This window comes from Parambassis ranga, chromosome 12, assembly GCF_900634625.1.
Source record: "Parambassis ranga chromosome 12, fParRan2.1, whole genome shotgun sequence".
Taxonomy (NCBI): Eukaryota; Metazoa; Chordata; class Actinopteri; family Ambassidae; genus Parambassis; species Parambassis ranga.
The window spans coordinates 13,188,168-13,207,881 of NC_041032.1; the positions used below are offsets into that span (position 1 = coordinate 13,188,168).

The following is a 19,714-nucleotide window of genomic DNA, read 5'->3' on the forward strand; positions in this document are numbered from 1 at the left end:
TGTTGTGAGAGGTTGTTAGTCTCAATGAGGTAAAACAAAGGTCACAGTCATTACATTCAGACCCATGTATCAGTCGGTCCACACGGCCGCATGGGCCTGTCCCAACGGACAACATGCCAATATGTTTCATTACTTTTTATTACTATATTTTGAAAGAGAATAATAGGTTGTAGGCATTTCAGATATGGCCATCGCCATAATAAAATATAATAATAATTATTATTATTATAAATAAACAAATACATAAATAGATAAAATGACTGTAATATATTTCATATTATTTATTTTAAGAAATATACAATAAAAACATTAAAACCGACCCCATATAGGGCCCTCAATGTATCCCACAATGCATCACGAGTGAGTGATTTTGGACACAGCCAGAGTGGCTCGTTTCTGGGCCCGCGGGCCTTAGGTTGGAACCCGGCTGCAGCTGATCCTCCGCTCCCATATTGAAGTAACCTGAGAGGACGCTTTGTTGCCGGTGAAGGAGTCTTCAGACCGCCCTTCCGCTCCTGCAGGTCACCGGCTGCTTCTCGGAGACTTCCTGGGATGAGAGGCACCTGCAGCGGACACCTGGGCTCCGTCTAATCAGTGGCAGCCTGTTGATCACCTGTGCATTGGCAATGGCGCGTCTCCACACGCTGTGGATGGGAATCATCCTGCAGCTCAGCCAGGCAACAATCTACACCAACGACTGGGCGGTGAAAATAACAGGCGACCCCCAGGCTGTGGACCGGATCGCGGAGAAGCACGGCTTCACTAACACGGGTCAGGTGAGCAGCTTCTCTGTGTGCTTGCAGGCCTGCAGGTTAACATGGCTCCATGCATTGGAAGAAGACCTGCAGTCTCATGCTGTCACACACTTCTGCTGTTTCACTGGCTGCACAGACTGTCTTTTATTACTTGAATAATTGTTTAATGTAACAAAATATAAGGCTCCAGCTGCATATATTAGCCCTAACTGCTAAGAATAATGATCAACTATACACCTACAGGTTGCAGTAATAAGAAAAAAAGCACCATTTGTTCTCATGTGTACCTCTAAGTTGATTATGTAGGCTTACATCAGTGTTGTCTGGTAATAGTTGGACTCCAAAAAGCCTCTGTTGTGTACTTTATTGCTTTTTTTTAATCATGGTTGCAATACCTGTCAATAGACCCACACAGCACTCAAATAAATAAAACCCAGATATGGAGGTAGAGCCTGTAAAACTCATCCCCACGGGACCGACTCTGGCTGTAATGAAAGCTGCAGGTTTTCGGTCCACTGCAGGTAATATAAACACTGAAAGAGACTCTTTATGGTGCTGAGATCAGAAATCAAAGAGCAAAATTCACAAGTCAGGTCAGAGAAAGTATGAAAACAGAGAAATAATTTGCTTACTGCACATCATAAGGAGACACACAACTATACAATATGTGCACACACACACATAAGGAGCAGCAGTGTGTCTCATCTTACCTGAAAAACTATCACAGGTGTAAGGTAGCAGCCTTTAATGAAAGACGCCAAAAGCAGTTTCATAATTTAACAGCTGTTTAGTACAAAGGTGCAGTCAGATGCTCGGCACACCTCCACCTCAGCACAAACTTATTCTGAGCCCTTTTATTCACGTCTGTTTCACCAGATCGGAGGCCTGAAGGGTTATTACAGGTTTTGCCACCATGAGACATCAAATCGCTCCACAATGAGCAACAAGGAAGTGACTGCAGCCGTCGCCAAGGAGACCGAGGTATAGTAATGGGATATGATGTGACCCTGTTGGATTATTAATCAGCAGCATGTCCACTCCCTACACACACACACACACACACACACTACTAAACCTGAAACTGCCAGGAGTCATTAAAGAGCAGCCAAATGCTAAGTGCACTCCACATTTAGAAGACAGTTGCAGTTTATTGGAAGTATTGTTTTATTAGTTTGGCCAATAATCAAGTTAATTCCTCTGAATCATGTGCAGGTTGTAAACAAGACAACACTGTAGTTTAATCATAGACGTTTAGTTGTGTTGTAGAGGGGTGAAGTCACAATGAAACAGATAAAAGATGTTTGTCATGAAGATGCTGACATCTATGTGCATTAACTAACAATAACTACAGTTCTCTTGTGACAATAACGTAATAATAATAAATATAAGTGTGAATGTAGCAGATATGTTAAAATCAGATTTAGGGCTGCAACGATTACTCGAGTACTTGAATAATATTCGAGGGCAAAATGCATCGTCAACTAATTTAGTACTCGATGACTCGTTAGTGACGACATCGGGGATGATTCTCAGGTGGTGTAGCGGAATGATCATTGTTTTGGGCGCAAGAGGCCCCGGGTTCAAAACGCTGGTGAGCCGTTTACACACACTCACACTCACATTTTTTTGGTGCCGGGCATGGAGGTGGTCACGGGCTGAAGCAATGACACTGCAGCAGTCACCTGCTGCTAGATGCTGCCATATCTATGGAAAAACTATGACATTTACACATGATCCGAGTACTCGATTAATGGCAACGATAATCGGCGAGGATCACAATACTCGTTTGTTGCAGCCCTAATTGGATTTGTCCTCTGGGGGAATATTTGACCATGTGTACCCTGTCTGGTTCCTTTTTTTATTGAGGTGGAGGAGCTCCAGCAGCAGGTGGTGCTTAGGCGGGCGAAGAGGACCCCCGGTGTCAGCCGCACCCAGTCGCCGCTGCTCAGCGACCCAGTGTGGAACAGCCTGTGGTTCACTGTGAGTCAGATTTTTTTTTTTTTTTCCTCTCTTTACTCGGCTCAAGTCTGAAACACAGACACACAAACCCAGACAGACAGAGCTTAAAATAGACCCAGATTTATTCTTCCCTCCTGCGGGCTCAGTTGGATGTCCCACTCTCTGCTCCACAGCGCTGCGGCGATGTGTCCGACGGCTGCCTGTCTCACATGAACATTGCAGCGGCCTGGAGGAGAGGGTACAGTGGGAAGGGTGTGGTGGTGTCTGTCCTAGATGATGGCATTGAGAGAGAGCATCCGGATCTGAAGCCAAATTATGTAAGTGCCCTGGGAGGGGGACGCTCTCATGAAGGGGACATTAATCATAAGCAATTTGGCAGAGCTCTTAGTGTAAGAGCGCCGTGCTGAGACAGATATTGCAGGCAGAGCTTTTTGGGCCAAAGGTTTGGAAAGGCCGGCTAAGAGTATTGGAATGGACGTTAAACGTCTGATCCACTTAACTGTGGAGTGGGTCGCTGAATACTGCTCTTTGTGATTTGTCTGATGAAATGGAGACAGAGAGCTGCTGGCATCCTGTTATGTGCTGCTACTTACCATCTATCTGATTTAGGATCCTCATGCCAGCTATGATGTGAACGGACAAGACCAGGATCCGTCTCCAGATTATTCCAACCCCGCCGCTAACTAGTGAGTGCAACTCTTTTCCTCAACTTGATTCCAGCTGTAATTAATGCATGCTTTTCCCTTTCCATGTTTCAGTAATTACATGCATATATGGATATGCTAATTCCCCGGTCTGAGTTCTGTCTTCTCACTGGTTTGATGTAACGGAAATAGCCTGTCTTCCCTCATGCATATGCATCCAACCTCATGTTCTGATGTTCTCCTCCTTTCTCTGAAGCCATGGGACTCAGTGTGCGGGGATGGTTGCCGCGGCTGCGAATAACTCTCGGTGCACGGTTGGAGTCTCTTTCCGCACACGGATCGGCGGTGAGTTCACGTGATGCTGTGCTGAAGGACTCCTGGAAGTCAGCGTTTGGTTTTTTTTTTTTGTTTTTTTGGATTCACTCAGTACTTTTCTGTTTTTTCCTCAAGGCATCCGGATGCTGGATGGAGATGTGACGGACATTGTGGAGGCCCAGGCGCTGAGCTTCAGGCCGCAGTATATTGATATTTACATGGCGGGCTGGGGGCCAGAGGATGACGGAGCCACCGTGGAGGGACCTGGGCCTCTGACTCGCCTTGCTTTACTGAATGGCATTCAAACAGTGAGAGAGTGTGACAGAGAGAGAGAGAGAGGAAAAAAATGCCTGTTGAAGCTGCATGTTTGTTTTTTCCTGCGTCCTACCTGCGGCTGTGTGTTTACTTCGCGGGCTGTTCCTCCTTATCAATGTGCAAATATCATTAATACATTAATCACCTCTGTCTGCTTCTGTAATTCATCTCAGGGCCGACGTGGGAGGGGCTCCGTGTTTGTGTGGGCGTCGGGGAACGGAGGGCCGCGCGGTGACCACTGTTCCTGCGACGGCTACAGCAGCAGCATCCACACCATCTCCATCAGCAGCAGCAGCAGCGCTCGGCGTGGACGCCGGCCAGACTACCCGGAGCAGTGCTCGTCCACACTGGCAGCAGCAGAGACGGAGGACATGGTGAGAAAAGTGCCAGAAGATAAACTCAGAATGCATAATGATTAACTGAGAACTTCCCCTCTTCAATCATCATCAGTGCTACAGTCCATCCATTAAAGGCAGCTTTACCCAAAAAGAGGCCAAATATGTAGAATTATCAGCATTTACTGTAAAAAATGAAACCGTGCCAACAAATCAGGCGCCTGCCTTTGCTTCAACAAGTTATAAAGTTGGTACTGAGAGCTGGATGCTTACCCGTAATGTTTGCAATAGAAAATAAAATAATTTGCGTTCATCAAGTTGAATAATGTTGAGATTTACTGCAATACTGCATCTTTTTTTCACAGATTATGCAATGAATGAGTGTATTATAATATGAATGGTGATGCCTTTAAATGTTTGAAGTTCTTTAGAAAATAAACATACATCATTTTACACATGACATTTGTAACCAGCGCTGAACTTTAAGGGATTAACGTTCGGCGCCGTCTGAGCAGCTGCTTAAAGCCAGAAAAATACACATTTGGGAAACGAGGCGTGGGCTGAGTTTGGGGACGAGCGAGCGACAACTTGTGCAGTTGAGCGTGATAGTCTGAGACACCTGTCAATCAAAACGAAGCCCCAGACATACCCTTTATGAACTCCCCCCTCTGCCTGGTGGAACAATAAGTTTTTAAAGAGTGAGGAGTCAGAGGAGGAAGCAGCTTGTAGTCAGAACCTGTGGGAAAATGATGCGGCGCTTTCCGCCTCACTTCACCGGCTATCTTTAGAGCTTTTTATTTATTTACAGTAAAAAACATTAGAGGAGCTGCAGTGTGTCTTTTTATGGCTGCAGTGTTGGGATGCTACTTGTATCTCTGTCAGGTTACATGATACACAGCTGGTGTTTGAAATTGGTTTGGAGCTGCAGATTCTCTGTGTGGACTCAGGATGTCAGCTGACAACACACCAGTCACAAACCATCATTCGTGCACATCTGGGAGTGCGTCAATATCTCTCGCCTGCATTAATAAACCAACGTTAGTTGTGTTCCTGTGACTGATCTTATGTGTTAACTGGACAATTAAGCCTTTGCAATATAAATGGCACTGAGATCCTGAGTATATACATATAAAATAATGAAGGGCTGTTAGGCCCTGTTCACACTGGAGAAAGTCAACCCAGCTAGCGTAGGATTGAATCCAGAGCCTTTAAGCAGGATACGTTCAGACCTATTTTCAAATCTGGCGTGTTCGCGCTCAATCCAGCTTAATCCGGCTGGTTTGTAGTCCTCCAAACCGCTAGGTGGCGCCTCATAATATCCAGAGTCCGTTCAGGTTTTTTTTTTTTTTTTGTCCCGTGTCGCTCGTTCTTTTATTTTGTTCTTTTCAAAAAGCACTTTATTCCTTTGTAGTCCTGTGGAAAATAAACTCGGGGCAAAGCTGTCGTAGTTTGACGGTTGTTTATGTATGGCTTTTGTACACGACCCGGACGCTGTCCCCATGAACCAGAATTATCATGTCGCTAGCCGGATTCGCATTCAGACCTGAGCCACATTTGAGCCAATCCAGCTAGATCTATCTTCGAGAGGTGGATCTCAGAAAAAAACTATCTGGATATATCCAGATACTGCCCGAATCCCGCTCTAGCCAGATTGATTTCCCCAGTGTGAACAGGGCCTTAGATAATGTGCTCATTGCTTACATAAGAGAAGGAAGATTCATATCAAAATAAGCTCCCCTGTCTTCCCCTTCATTGTTCCTGCCCTCTGAATTTTTCTTTGTCTCCTCCTCTGTCCCTCATTGTCTCCCTCTTCACCTTTGAGTCCTCTCACTCTGTTTCTTCTTGCTCCTCATGTGTTTGTCTTCTACATACATCTGAGTTTAAGATTAAACTATTAGCAAAAATCCTAAAGGATAAAATCCCAGTTCTGTGTGGTGGCGGGTGAAAACTGTTCTTCTGTCTTCGGCAGGTGACGCTGGGTCCACAGCAGAGCTGCATCCGGGCTCGGTCCGGTTCTTCCGTCGCTGCCTCTGCAGCTGCTGGTGTCATTGCTCTCACTTTAGAAGCAAAGTAAGCCGCCATCTTCATTACACAGTGAATTCAAATGTACATGTTTTAAATTAGATCCAATTAATAGTCTATTTCCTCTGTGTGTTTTTTCAGTCCTCTGCTCACCTGGAGAGATGTGCAGCACATAATTGTCCAAACATCTCAAGCTCATCATCTCATCGCTCCTGACTGGCGTGTTAATGGAGCCGGATACAAAGGTAGACAGTTAATTCCAATGTTTGCCAGTAGTCTGGAGGATTTTAATATTTATGCTGAGATATAGGCACATTTTGGTCACAGATTTTTTTTTTTGGGAGCCTATAAAAGCAGCGAGCACACAAACTAATGAGATGCTGAGAGCAGAACAGCGATAAACGCCCACAAAGTCCCAGGAGTCTGTGAAGTCTTTTATAAGCTACGATGCTTTCTATGCCCCAGCTAATGTGTGTTTGTGTGTGTGTGTGTTTTTGTGTTAGTGAGCCACCTGTATGGCTTCGGCCTGCTGGATGCTGAGAGCATGGTGAGGGAGGCTGAGCGCTGGAAACGAGTCCCCTCACAGCATGAGTGCGTGGAGGAGGCTGCCACCCAGCTGAGCAGGTATCACACCAGCAGCACTGCGAGTCATCTCCGCTCCGAGTCGGGGCTTCCCTTGATTCTCCCCTCTTATCGCACTTGATCTATTTCAGTCTCAGCTCTCACATCGATTCTCGCACACTTTAACGGGTGTCATTTTCTTTACTGTTGCTCTCCTTGTAACCCGCTCCTGTGCTCCTTGTTTTCTGCCTCCTCTCTTATCTCTGTCGCTCGCTTGTGTCTTTATTCTTCTCTTCTCTCTCATCTTGTGACAGAATTATTCATCCGGGCTCGGTGCTGACGTCTGTGTACCAGACTACAGGCTGCTCCGGCGAGGCCCTGCAGCACGTTGTTTATGTGGAGCATGTCGTCGTCCGAATTACCATCACTCACAGCCGTCGCGGTGACCTTTCCATAACGCTCACGTCCCCTTTAGGCACCGTGTCGCAGCTGCTGGCTAACAGGTAACTATAACGCCACATAATTATCCCCCATGCATCCTCACCGTGTATTATAAATCGACCAGCATCACCTCCGCAGAGTTCTTCTGTTTGGCACCTCGTCCCATGAGAGAGAGAGAGAGAGAGGGGAAAGTAGGTTCTGGCAAACGCTGCTGGAAACCCACAGGAGTGGTGCTCATATGGCGTTTCAAGGGAACTAGTATCTGGCTCCGTTCCTGGCACAATTAATTCCTGGCAATTCTCTGTTTCATGGGGTGTTTTACTTCTGATAAAGTCTCCTTTTCCAAAAAACAGTCTGGGATTTTAAAGCACATTAAACTGTAGGTTAAACTGTATCACAGCTAGCACGTGGGACCTTCACATATAAATGAACAGCTGTTGTATTCACGCCTGCCCCACGTTACATCCAGTAGTGGCAGGTTTATTATCTTTATTTCCCAAGATGCAAGAGATTTTAATCTCGTGTCTGTGGAGACATTCCCACACCGAGACCACATGTTTAGATGATTGCAGGACAAGACTCACTGATAATAAGGACACAAGCTACGCAACAGGCATTTTTTTTTACCCTTAAAGGTCGGGTAGGAGATTTCATTCTGATGCACTTTTTGTTAAACTTCTCTTTACAATCCGATAGCAACCAATTAGTTTGGCAGTTTTCCATTAAAACAAAGAATATTAATCATCTGTGGAAGCTATAAAACGCTAAAAACATCAGCCAATCCTCCGGGTGGACCCTGCGCGGAGTATTAGCTGGTTGTCACTCTCTTCCTGCTCCATGATGGCCGAAGTCACAGACCGCAGCTCGTCTTCAGGTAATGCACGTCCATGTGATTGGGAGGCGTGGCTTCGGGGTGAGCTCCGAGAGAAAGGGGCGTATGTTTGCTTTCACTGAGTTTTCAAAATCTCCTACCCTACCTTTAACACCCCAAAATTATTCTATTATACCGAGACAGCAACTGTGAAATTCTGCATTTGTCAACACAACTACAGAGCCATGACTGATGCACTTGATTTATCTTTACATCTGTGTTATCCTGCACAAAAGACATGTTTGAATTCAGTCTACTTCCAGATATCATTGTGCTGTTTCTATAGAGGCGTATAGGACTGTATATAAGTCCACAGTGACTGAAATGAGCGGCTGACTTTTTCATCCTATTACAGGAACCTGTCAGAATAAAGGACGGTTTGTCAAATAATGCCATCCTTAAATGATCCTATAATGAGAGCTAGTACGATCATTATTATGTAATGTTTTCATTCAGGCCTCTTGACAACTCTACCGAGGGATTTCAGAACTGGGAATTCATGACAGCTCACTGCTGGGGGGAGCAGGCAGCAGGGGAATGGACTTTGAAGATCCAGGATACTCCCTCTCAGAAGAGAGACGGCACTGATCCGGGTCTGTTCTTCCTCTTTTTTTCTTTTTCAACATCTCAATTTCTATAAAATCTAAACTGAAGCAGCTAAGATAGAGAGCAGGCCTCATGAGAGAGAAAGCTCTCATCTCGTTCTCTGTTGTTTTGTAGGGACGTTACAGAAGTGGTCCCTGGTGATTTATGGCACCGCGGAGCAGCCGTATCCTGTGCATCGCGAGCGAGCCCGATCAGCTGAGGTTCCTTCAGATAGTGATCTCACTGACGAATACAGCGGTGAGTCACATACTCGGCGTCTCAGTGGTATTATTAAGCTTCTTCTTGTTCGAACTCAGACAGCAGCGTAATGCACTCTAATGCAGATTTACACTTGGTCTGATGAGGTAGTTTCTAACATTAAATCATGAATCTGAGTCCGTTGCCGTGGCGCTGCTGTGACTGTGCGAGTGTTCGGTTGACCTTGCAGGACCCTGCGACCCAGAATGCAGCAGCGATGGGTGCGACGGGCCGGGCCCGCAGCAATGTGTCACATGCCTGCACTTTTTCCTCAAGTTCAAGAACAACACAAGGTTAGAATGAATACACAACGCAGTGAGTCGATGCTCGCACATCCCTCAAATGATCACTCCTTCCAAATCTACGATGAGAGATGAAAATAAACCCAGAGTTTACATCGATGACCACTTGTTTGTCCGATAGGTTGTGTGTGTCAGAGTGCCCGAGGGGATTCTGGGGTGACCGCCGGCGCTGTAAGAGGTGCTACTCCACCTGTGAGAGCTGCACCGGGAGTCGCAGCAACCAATGCACTTCCTGTCAGCCCGGTCATCACCTGACGGAGGGCACCAACACCTGCACGGCCATCTGCGGCGACAACTACTACCTCGACCATGGTTTGATTTTTATTTTTTTTTCCCACCATTGTTATGTGGCGTTGTTTGTGGTAACTGTATTCTGTGAGTTTTCACCATGGTAACACTAGTGACAGCAGATCTTCAGATTTTCACTGTTACCACCCTTCTAGCTGTTAATTCGTTGGCCAAACATAACGTTTCCCCCCATAATTATCGCTCTCAGTCCTGTTGGTCTTTATTGTCTACTTCAACCCTTTTAGTTACTTTTGAAGAGGCGCCCTCAGGTGCCGGCTCCTTCAGGTTACTATTAGCAATGACAGAATTATTTATATATTTACCAAAAGCAGCAGCAGTTTGCTCTCAGCTGCTCACTTCCTGGAGGCTCTCCTTTGGCTGTAACCTTTTGTTAAAACAGCTTCTTTGCAGAGGTTGATACATAAAAACACTAACTCACCGTCACACCTTTATTTACAGAATGGAGGGGTCCTCTTAGCTTCATTATAGCACGATCTTAGTGTAAACGAGAGCTATATTGAGAAGCCTGAATTTGAGTTGTATTTGTGAAGCACAAAAAGTCTTTTTGTCACATTCTTTCAAACCAAACAAAACAACAGGAGCATCCTTGACTGAGCCTGTAAGTCTTTGTTTAGACAGAGCTGCACATGAGCCTGCTGTTAAATAGTTGGTTGATGTGACTGCAGCGGATAGGGGTGTGTGTGTGTGAGTAAGATTGATTAATGGCTCTGCTGTGAATTTCATGTGTATTGTTTGTTTGTTTTTGTGTTTTTTTGTCCCCACAGATGCAAACATGTGCAGAAAGTGCAGTGAAAACTGCTTGAAGTGCACCTCCTTCAGCATCTGCACAGAATGCAAAGCAGACACAAGGTGAAGCACAGTCTCTGATGATGCTTGAATTAACTGCTCGGTAAACACTGCTCCTTCCCCTCCAGACCTCTGGGAATACTGAGCCTGCAAACACACACACACACACACACATGCTGTATCATTACAATTAGAAAAGGTATTTTTAACTGTGAAGAAGAAAGAAAAGTGTTCCTTCATTTCCATTTTGCAGTATCATCATTGGAAAGGACAAACAAACATCTCTGACAAATTCACCATATTGTTGAGTTAGAAGTTTCCGGAATGCAGCGTTCACTGACTCAGATAACACTGTGCTTGTGGTGGTGGTGTGCTGTGGGTTGGAAAAGCGAGCCTGCAGTCTGAAGGCAGTGACTCATCTCTGTGGTGTCACATGATTGACTGTGAGTGTGTCACGGTGCCACATGCTCTCTCCGCCCTCTCCAGTCTGCAGGGGAACCGGTGCCAGCGGAGCTGCGCGCCCGGATTCTACCATGACACGCAGGAGGCCGTGTGCAAACCCTGCCACAAGGCCTGCGCTACCTGTGCAGGTGAAGATCCGTGGGAAAGATGTCAGTAATAAACACACACACACATGATTAACTTTATTGAAGAGTGTGTTTTGTGCGGCTGCAGGTGCAGGTGTTGAGGCGTGTAGCCGCTGTGCAGAAGGCTACTTGATGGAGGAGTGGAGGTGTGTGTCCTCCTGCAGCGCCGGCTTCTACGCCACAGAGCCAAACCCAGAGATAGCTGATGGGCACAGGATATGTAGGAGGTGAGCTCGCTGGTGTGTGTTCAGGTGTGGGTGGTTTGTTTATCTGCTGATGGCAGGCCTTATTCTGCTGGTTGGCTTCTCTGTGTGTTTTTGGCTCGTTTTCACACTTTGTGTTTGTTGTCGTGTTGCCTCCGTGTAGAAGTGGGTAGTTTGTTTGTCTTTTTTCATGCGGCCAGCTTCTGTGTGCTCGTGTTCAGTCTCTGTGCTCCTCTCCTCAGGTGTGACGCCAGCTGTCTCACCTGTGTGGGGCCGAGCCGGAGGAACTGCAGCAGCTGTTCCAGCGGTCACAGGCTGCAGGAGGGAGTGTGTGTCGTGAACACCGTGTGCACAGACGGTCAGTCGACCATCTTCTCAAACTGCTAGATGCAGATAATCCAACCTTGACCCATTTATTTCCTTATGATGCCACGCAAATATTTATTAAAAGTATGCACATATTTACAGTGAGTTATCATCCGAGTCAGCCATCTTTGTTTTTTATTCTCCTTCCGTTCATTGGCTCTCTGACTTTAAGCCCACCTCTGTGCCTCGGATGGTCATTCACCTCTCACTCAGTGTGGTTCTGTCTGTCAGGAGAGTACCAGGACAGTGACGGGAAGTGCCACGCGTGTGATGCAACGTGTCTGAAGTGCACAGGGCCGCAGAGCGAAGACTGCATCAGCTGTGCCTCTTCACGGTGAGTTGGACTCGACTTTTTAGATTCCAGGTCAGAGGGGAAATGAGCGCGTCCCACTGAGCCCCAGAATATTTCACACAAATTTATGTTGTTAGTTGCTGATTTAGGACCAATCAGACACCTCATTCTCATCATCTAAAAACCAAAAACGCCCCTCCTCCTCCATTTGTCAACACACAGCTACATCTGTATTAATCAGCCATATGGCGCACGCCGGGATGTAAATGAGTTCACGTTGTTTACGAACACATAATTCATTTGTGTTGACTTTGCTCTTCTGATGCCGTTGCTGTCACCTGCAGGGCTCTAGACGAGGGTCGCTGTGTGGCGGCATGCGCTAAAGGCAGGTACCAGTCAGGTGGTCAGTGTCACCTGTGTGACCACACCTGTGCGACGTGCGTGGAGGCAGGGCCGGCCAACTGCACCAGCTGTGACACCGGTGAGTGATGAGTGTGAACTTTGAATCCCCTCTGCTCTGGTTTCAATTACATAAATCAAACATGCACGGTCCTTTAACTTGTTCATTCAATTTTTTAAACATTTATTGCTTCATTGTTTCCCTGGTGTGATTCTTAACCAACTGTGATGAGAGTAAATTTGAGTTTAAATTTGTTCTATCCTCAAATAAAAAGGTGTCCAAAACAAACGGTTTGCTCTAACATGATTCTGTAAAAAACAAAAAATTCTGCACTTCTCTGTGCAGCCGGGGAGCTGTAATTGACTCCCTTGAGACCGGCAGTCACATTCTAACAAATCCACACATTTTCTGGCTGATCTGCAGGTTTGATGAGGAGATTGGTGTGAAAAACAGTTTTGTAGAAGCCACCAATAGTTACATCTGTGACCTTTGCCCACAGGGAAAAATTATGTTTACACTGAATACAGTTTGTCTTAATTTTAGTTCAAACAATAATCAATAAAAATCAACTTGTTTTCCCGTTCTCTGGTTTTAGGCATGACTGTGCAGTGCAAAATGAACCCACACTGACTACAGATGTGACAGACGTCAGTGTTTTGACCTGGGGTTGACTGTAGGAGGTGTTATTTGTCATTACTGCTCCTGCAGATCGGTTCGGCGTGGAGCGTTACCTCTATAAAGGCCTGTGTGTGGACGCCTGTCCTGAAGCCTTCTACCACACCAAGGAGATGACCTGCGAGCCCTGCTCCGACCACTGCCGGCTCTGCACGAGCCCCAACCACTGCCTGAAGTGCAACTCTTCCTACTACATCTCAGATGGAGTGTGCACGAAGCTGGAGTGTGGAGAAGGTAGACTGTGAAGGTCGCTGTGACCTTGAAGGAGGTTTTTTTTTTGTCACACCTCTCTTTCCTCCTCCATCTCACCTCCACACCCTGTTTTCTCAGGAGAGGTGGAGGATCCTGATTACGACGACTGCATGGCCTGTGAGGAGGGCTGCAAGAAGTGCGTCCTGTGTAAGTCATGACTCGGCAGCCATGATAAAGTTTTTCTAAATGATCTCTGCCAGCAGTCGACCGAGCTCTCCTCCCCGTGTGTCGCAGACCATGTTCAAAGGTTTTTTTTCCCTCGTAGTTCCTGTTTCAAAGGAGAGCTGAGTTTTTTTGTCTGCTTTCAACAGATAACCCCAGGCATTGCCTGTCCTGCATTGAGGGCTTTTACAAGTAAGGCAGTGTGCCTCGCTGTCGCCATGTGTGATCTCTCCTCTTTGCCTTTCAGTTCACTGCTCTGCTCCATTGAAAAGACCTCTTTTTGCTGAGTGGATTTCTCTTTGTGTGCGTGCATGTGTGCGTGCGAGGGCAAACCCCAGGTATCGACTGCTGCTTCTCTTATCAGTTTTCAGGATGGCTGCTACAAGAACTGCCCGGCTAAGACGTACAGCCTGGAAGAGGAGATGACCTGCGTTCCGTGTGACGACAACTGCGTGAGCTGCGACGAACACGAGTGTTACTGGTGTGAGACTGACCTGTTCTTATCAGGTATCACAAACTTTCGGATGGCTTCACAAATACTAGAACAACTACGTTTATACGTGTTTATGATCTGCTTCCCCTGCTGGAGGTGTCACAGTTCTCAGTAAACAGGTGGTGTTCTTTATCTGCAGAGGGCAGGTGTGTTTCGGCGTGCCCCGACGGATTCTATGGCGACGAAGACACCAACGAGTGCGAGGAGTGTCACTCGGACTGTGTGGCGTGCAGCGGCCCGGAGGACGAAGACTGTCTGTCGTGTGAAGAAGGACAGACTCTGGAAGACGGAGAGTGTGTGCCCGACCACGAGGCCTGTCCCATTAAGACCTTTCTGAGCGGTGAGACTAATACTTGTATTCCACTAATCCAACTGTCAGGCTCTTAATGAGTCAGGGATTTGGGCACTTTCACAGGGGCGGAAAAGAAATCATGGAGGGTAATTGGTCTGCGTGCCCCCATCCCTGAACCCTGAACCAACTTAAATACTCAAAACAGTCTTGATATATACAGACTTAAATAATTGATTGTGTACGCTGAACATTTTGTTCCCTCCATGAGTCAGTCGGTCAGACCTTAAAACATACGGTAATTACAGTAAGTGAAGACATCTTAATTATAGGAGCTAAAGTAACTCTGAGAAGAGGTTAATACAAAGGTCAGAAGTAAAGTTATTCTTAAACTTTACCTTGGCGCTGTTCTCCTCTAGATGACGGCGCATGCGAGGACTGCCACTCATCCTGTGAATCCTGTTCTGGAGAGGAGAAGACCCAGTGTACAAAGTGTGCAAACGGTCTGTCAGACTATTTTTTTTTGTCTAGGTTACACCACCTGATATTCAGCTCTGTAACACTGTGATGATGTTTGCTGTTGTTCCTCCAGGGCGATTTTTGACCGCACAGCAAACATGTGTGTCCAAGTGCCCGGGGGGTTCCTTCGCCAGCCGGCTGAGTGGCGCGTGCGAGCCGTGCCCTCCGGGCTGTTTGCAGTGCGTGGACGCTCAGCGCTGCAGCCGCTGTCAGAGCACTCGCAGAGCTCAGCTGCTCCTGCAGGACGGGCAGTGTGTGCAGGAGTGTGTCAGGTCAGGGTTCCATCCTCTCACTGTTAGTTAAACTTAAACATATTTACACACTTTTCTGTCTGGGAATTGATTATTCTCAGTTTGTAGAGATTTAACCCTGCTGGCGAAATTGTGCTGTGATTATTTTTTTTTAAACATTAGGCCTCTGAAGAACTAAAAATAAAATGTCAGGAGCCGTATATATTTTTATTTTATTTTATCTGCCCTGCAGCTTTTTAACATTACTTAAGTTCTGCACAATTGCCCGGATAAATTATCAGTTGTCCTCTGCAGAGCAGCGCAGAGAGCAGAGCAGAGCAAAATGTCAGTGTGTTTGTTTACCCCAGCGGCGTTCACGACAGCCTATTTACATGCAAAAAACAAATCTTGACGCTTGCTAGAGGGAAAACTTATCAATTAATTAATACATCAAATGTTATTATTACACATGCCTTATTGTTGCAAGAATATGAAAGTGTAATTTGTATTGTGCAGCCTGGTTGTTCAGTGCCCCCCCCCCCTTTTGTCTCTTTCCAGAGGTTATCCTGCAGGCCCGGTGTGTCGGAGCTGTGCGCCCGGCTGTGTGTCCTGTGAGAAGAACGCCACCCACTGCCTCAGCTGCGAAGGACCTCTCCTCCTGCACAAACACCAGTGTGTGAAGGAGTGTCCTGCGGCGCACACAGTCCACGACGGGGAGTGCCGCCACTGTCCCTCGGCATGCGAGGAGTGCAACCCACTCGGACAGTGCACAGGTACTGAGGCGGACCAGGTGGTAGCATAGCTGCAGTGTGTTAGCATCGTCTTCTCCTTCCTCTCTTCTCCTTCCTCTTCCACATCTCCTCCTTCCCGTCCTATGAACACACTGTTTTACTGCAGTATTTGGGATGCAGGACAAGAAATGTGCTGGCTAAATTGTTGCTCCATTCATTCTGGACTCTGTTCTCCTCGCAGGCTGTGAGGAGTATCACTTTCTCCACGACGGCCTGTGCGTGCTGGACTGTCCTGAAAGGTTCTTTGAGGACAAAGCGCTCGGGGAGTGTTTGAGTTGCCACCCTGACTGCGCTTTGTGCGACGGGCCGAGCAGCGATGACTGTGACGCCTGTGAGGACCTGGAGGCTACGCTGCACAATGGAGCGTGTCTGCCAGCCTGCCCTTCCCACACCTACAGGCACGCCACAACTGGAGACTGTGAAGGTACGAACATTCATCACAGAGCAGAAAACAAACCGGTTCATCTGTCTTCTAGTTAATAATATTAACACCCAGAACTGGTGTCCTTTAAACTCTGAAAGTCTGCTCCATCACTCCTGAAACTGATACAAGGTTTCTGTCCTGCAGAGCGCCCTTCATGCGTTTTCTCAATTATTTTCCCCACTATGCCCGAGTGTGTTTCCTGACTTCAGCTCAGACCGAAATAGCAACGCTTTTCAGACGGTTAACAGGCAGCTGTCAAACCTTGAAAACAGCACAGCAATGCCAGAGACAGTTCCCTAGAGACAGACACACCACTCCAGTTTTGTTATTCAACAACACAGAGGGTGGATGGTGTGTTCCTCCTTCCTGTAAACTGATGTAGGCGATGCCTGCTTTTGTTGCTGCTTGAAGTTGCTGCCAGCAAAAAAAAATAGAGAGAGAGAGAGAGACGTTCAGAGGTGCTGCTGTGCTGCAGAAAATGTTTGCACATATGATTAAATCTGATATCAAGTCTTGATTAAGGTATTGATCCTCCTTCATAGTGCTTTGCTGCAGGTGTATTAATAACCTTTAATTGTCTTTCCAGACTGCGATGCGTCGTGCCTCACGTGCTTTGGGCCCAACGCCGACTCCTGCACCAGCTGCAGGGAGGATCAGAGGCTGGACGGCCACGGTCACTGCGTGCCCTCCGCCAACAAGTGCTCCCCTCATCAGTACGCAGACCAAGACGGGGAATGCCATCCTTGTCACAAATACTGCCACAGGTGTTCGGGTCCTGGCAAAGCCCACTGCCTGAGCTGCAACCCGAGACACCTCCTGCTCAGTGAGTCCTCTGAAGGCTGCATGTCCGGGTGTCTGCGACAGGTTTTGCTGAGCTACACCGACCTTTTGTGTGTTTGGTTCCAACAGATGGCACCTGTGTGGATGTATGCCCAGCAGGCTACTACGAGGAGGAGTCGGGGCAAAAGTGTGAAGCCTGCCACGCTTCCTGTCAGTCCTGCGTCGGAAAGCGCAGCCACGAGTGCCTCACCTGCAAAGCCCACCTATTCCGAGAGGGGAAAGAGTGCATGGAGACCTGCCAGCACAGGTAGTTTACCCATTCAGCTGTGTCGCTCATTCATCAATTAACCCTGACCAGGCTTTTCACTCTCTCACTGTGGGTTCATTTTTCTCTGAAATATAAAGTTATTTTTGAGACATGTAGAATATTGTGTTATTCTATAGCACAATATTAACCTTAGATTTGACAGAATGGTGCCTGGAACCTGGAGTTCTAAGCGTTAATAAAGATCAGGTTATTCAGGGGTGCAGTGTGGAGATACATGCTCATTTAGCCTGAGATTTAAATAGCCCTTCATGTGCCTGTAAAATACTAATTAGTCTTGACTTTGGGGGGGAGGTGTGGTTTTTGAGAGTTAAATTAATGTGCCGTTAAATTGATGTGCAGTTAAATAAATGGGATACAAAGTCTGCGTACGTCGGGGATGGATGGGAGTGTTCCGTTGCCTGCGTCCCTGCTGTCATGTTTAAGCCAAATGTGAGGCCTTGGAAAAGGAATTTCCTCTGAGGGCGAACAAAGCTCTAATCTCATTTCTTTAAATTTAATCTAGTCTGTCATAACTTTTGACCATCTGTCTGCTAGTCACTATGGAAACACCACCTCAAGGATGTGTGAGAAGTGTGACCCGAGTTGCGGCGAGTGCATCGGAGGCGGGGAGGACAGCTGCCTGAGCTGCGCTCCGGGCCTTGTCTACCTGCGGAGAGAAGGCCGCTGCCTCCCCTCGTGTCCTCAGGGATACCACCACGATGCTACGCACAGGACCTGCGAGCCCTGCCACGCCAGCTGCAGAGCGTGCTCAGGTACAAGTGTCAGCAGTAATTTAATGTTAACACACACACACACAGTGATTGCATGTGGGTTATGAGATGTTAATGAGGCTGTTCTCCACGGAGTGCAGATGTGAGAGTGTTGGAGAGGCTGGACAGTGCTCTGAATTGACCCAAATGTTACTGCACAGGAAGATTAATTGATCACTTTATCATGTTTTGGCTACACTGGTTATCCTTGTCAATAGCATCAGTTCATTTTAAACAAATTGAAAGTTTTTCTTGACGATCAGCAGTCTGACCCTGTGATCATGTGTCTGCAGGAAAGTCCTCCCAGTCCTGTGACTTGTGCTTCCCTGGATACCTGCTGTTGGGTGGCAGGTGTGAGTCCATGTGTGATGCAGGCCAGCATCCTGTAATGAAGGTGAATATCAGAAATATGAACTTTTTATTTAAAGAAAAAAAAAATAATCATCACCACTGTTGTTTTGGCCCCGGGTTTCGTATAATGTATTTATGACTGACTCATTATTACACCAGGAGAAATCTCCGACAGCAGAGCGAACATCATTACCGTGTCAAATTTTTAAAAATAAATCTACACCTCACGCTGTGAGGCGGCTGATTGACACTGTAGGACAGGTGGATGCATGTTAATGAACACATCAGAGAGGCGGTGCGTCATTTCTGTTCAGAAGAAACCATTTAAAATGTTCTTTATCGCTCGTGTTCCTCATCAGGGTTCAGGCCACACCTGTGAAGACTGCCACAGCTCCTGTCTGGAGTGTCGAGGACCCGGTCCGTCCAACTGCACCGCCTGTCCTGCACAGGCCATCTTAGAAGCTGGAGGGCGCTGTCTGCTATGTTGCAGCCATGATGATAATGATGATGATGATGATGATGATAAGGAAGTAGAAGATGAGGAAGAGGAGTATGTCAGAGTGCAGCAGCAGGAATGTTGTAACTGCACTGAGACTCGAGGTAGGTTCGTCACACAGGGAGGGAGGACCAGGTAGTACAGCTGTGATGACCACTCAGCACATCTTCCACCATGCTGTCTCTAAACCTTAGTTTTCTTTGTAGGGGAGTGCATACTCAGCACCAACCTGCCCTTCAGGAATAAGGAGGAAGAGGAGGCCAGAGGTAACCTGACCATCTTCATCATTGCCTGCATCTTGTTGGTGCTGGGACTGGTGGCCGTCGTCTTCCTCATCAGGCATTCGCGGTCGAAACAGCCACAGTCAGACCTCCCTCCTCGTGGCTATGAGAGGCTGGGCTCTGCCGGAGGATTCGGAGGAGGTGGCGGCGGCGGCAGCAGACACGGCGGCTACAGCTCTGCTTCCTCTGCATCTCAAAGCGGCCGGGCGGGCTCCTCTGGAGGTCGCTTCCAGGAGTCTCAGCTGGTCGACGTCAGCGGACGCCGCTTAGGGAAGATCGATGCTGACGATGACGATGATGACGACGAAGACGAGGACATTGTTTACATGGGCCAGGACGGCACGGTGTACAGGAAGTTCAGGTACGGACAGCTGGGAGACAACAACGACGACGAGCTAGAATACGATGATGAGAGCTACACGTTCCGGTAAAGTAGAAACATTTCTCGTCTGCTTCTCACTCGGTGCCGTTTATCTCGTCCTGCCCAGAGGGACAGACACATTTATTCTTCACTGAATCACCAGCTCAGACATGAGAAGCAATTTATTACCAGCTTCATTTCACAGCTATGATACATTCCCAAAAATG

General features: G+C 47.2%; 1 protein-coding gene across 1 annotated transcript; it reads left to right on the forward strand.

Annotated features, from left to right (window-relative positions):
• The first annotated feature begins 626 nt into the window (after positions 1-626).
• pcsk5a (proprotein convertase subtilisin/kexin type 5a) lies at positions 627-19,557 on the forward strand. The gene is made up of 37 exons (XM_028417566.1): positions 627-776; positions 1,632-1,736; positions 2,622-2,735; positions 2,888-3,031; positions 3,324-3,400; positions 3,615-3,703; positions 3,809-3,981; positions 4,162-4,362; positions 6,293-6,393; positions 6,487-6,590; positions 6,849-6,969; positions 7,221-7,409; positions 8,675-8,811; positions 8,939-9,061; positions 9,252-9,354; positions 9,485-9,675; positions 10,437-10,521; positions 10,945-11,048; positions 11,134-11,272; positions 11,491-11,606; positions 11,846-11,948; positions 12,251-12,387; positions 13,015-13,215; positions 13,312-13,380; positions 13,545-13,587; positions 13,760-13,902; positions 14,028-14,228; positions 14,597-14,680; positions 14,770-14,968; positions 15,485-15,699; positions 15,899-16,141; positions 16,728-16,964; positions 17,051-17,228; positions 17,784-18,001; positions 18,292-18,392; positions 18,709-18,949; positions 19,052-19,557. The coding sequence occupies exons 1-37, from the start codon at positions 627-629 to the stop codon at positions 19,555-19,557; spliced, it is 5,685 nt and encodes a 1,894-aa protein (XP_028273367.1).
• The last annotated feature ends 157 nt before the right edge of the window (positions 19,558-19,714 follow it).

Excerpts from the sequence above, each read along its gene's own strand:
- pcsk5a (XM_028417566.1), top strand. The coding sequence starts at position 627 with ATGGCGCGTCTCCACACGCTGTGGATGGGAATCATCCTGCAGCTCAGC. Across the intron at positions 11,273-11,490 it reads GGGCACAGGATATGTAGGAG|GTGTGACGCCAGCTGTCTCA; the intron begins GTGAGCTCGCTG and ends TCCTCTCCTCAG. Across the intron at positions 16,965-17,050 it reads CCCGAGACACCTCCTGCTCA|ATGGCACCTGTGTGGATGTA; the intron begins GTGAGTCCTCTG and ends TGGTTCCAACAG.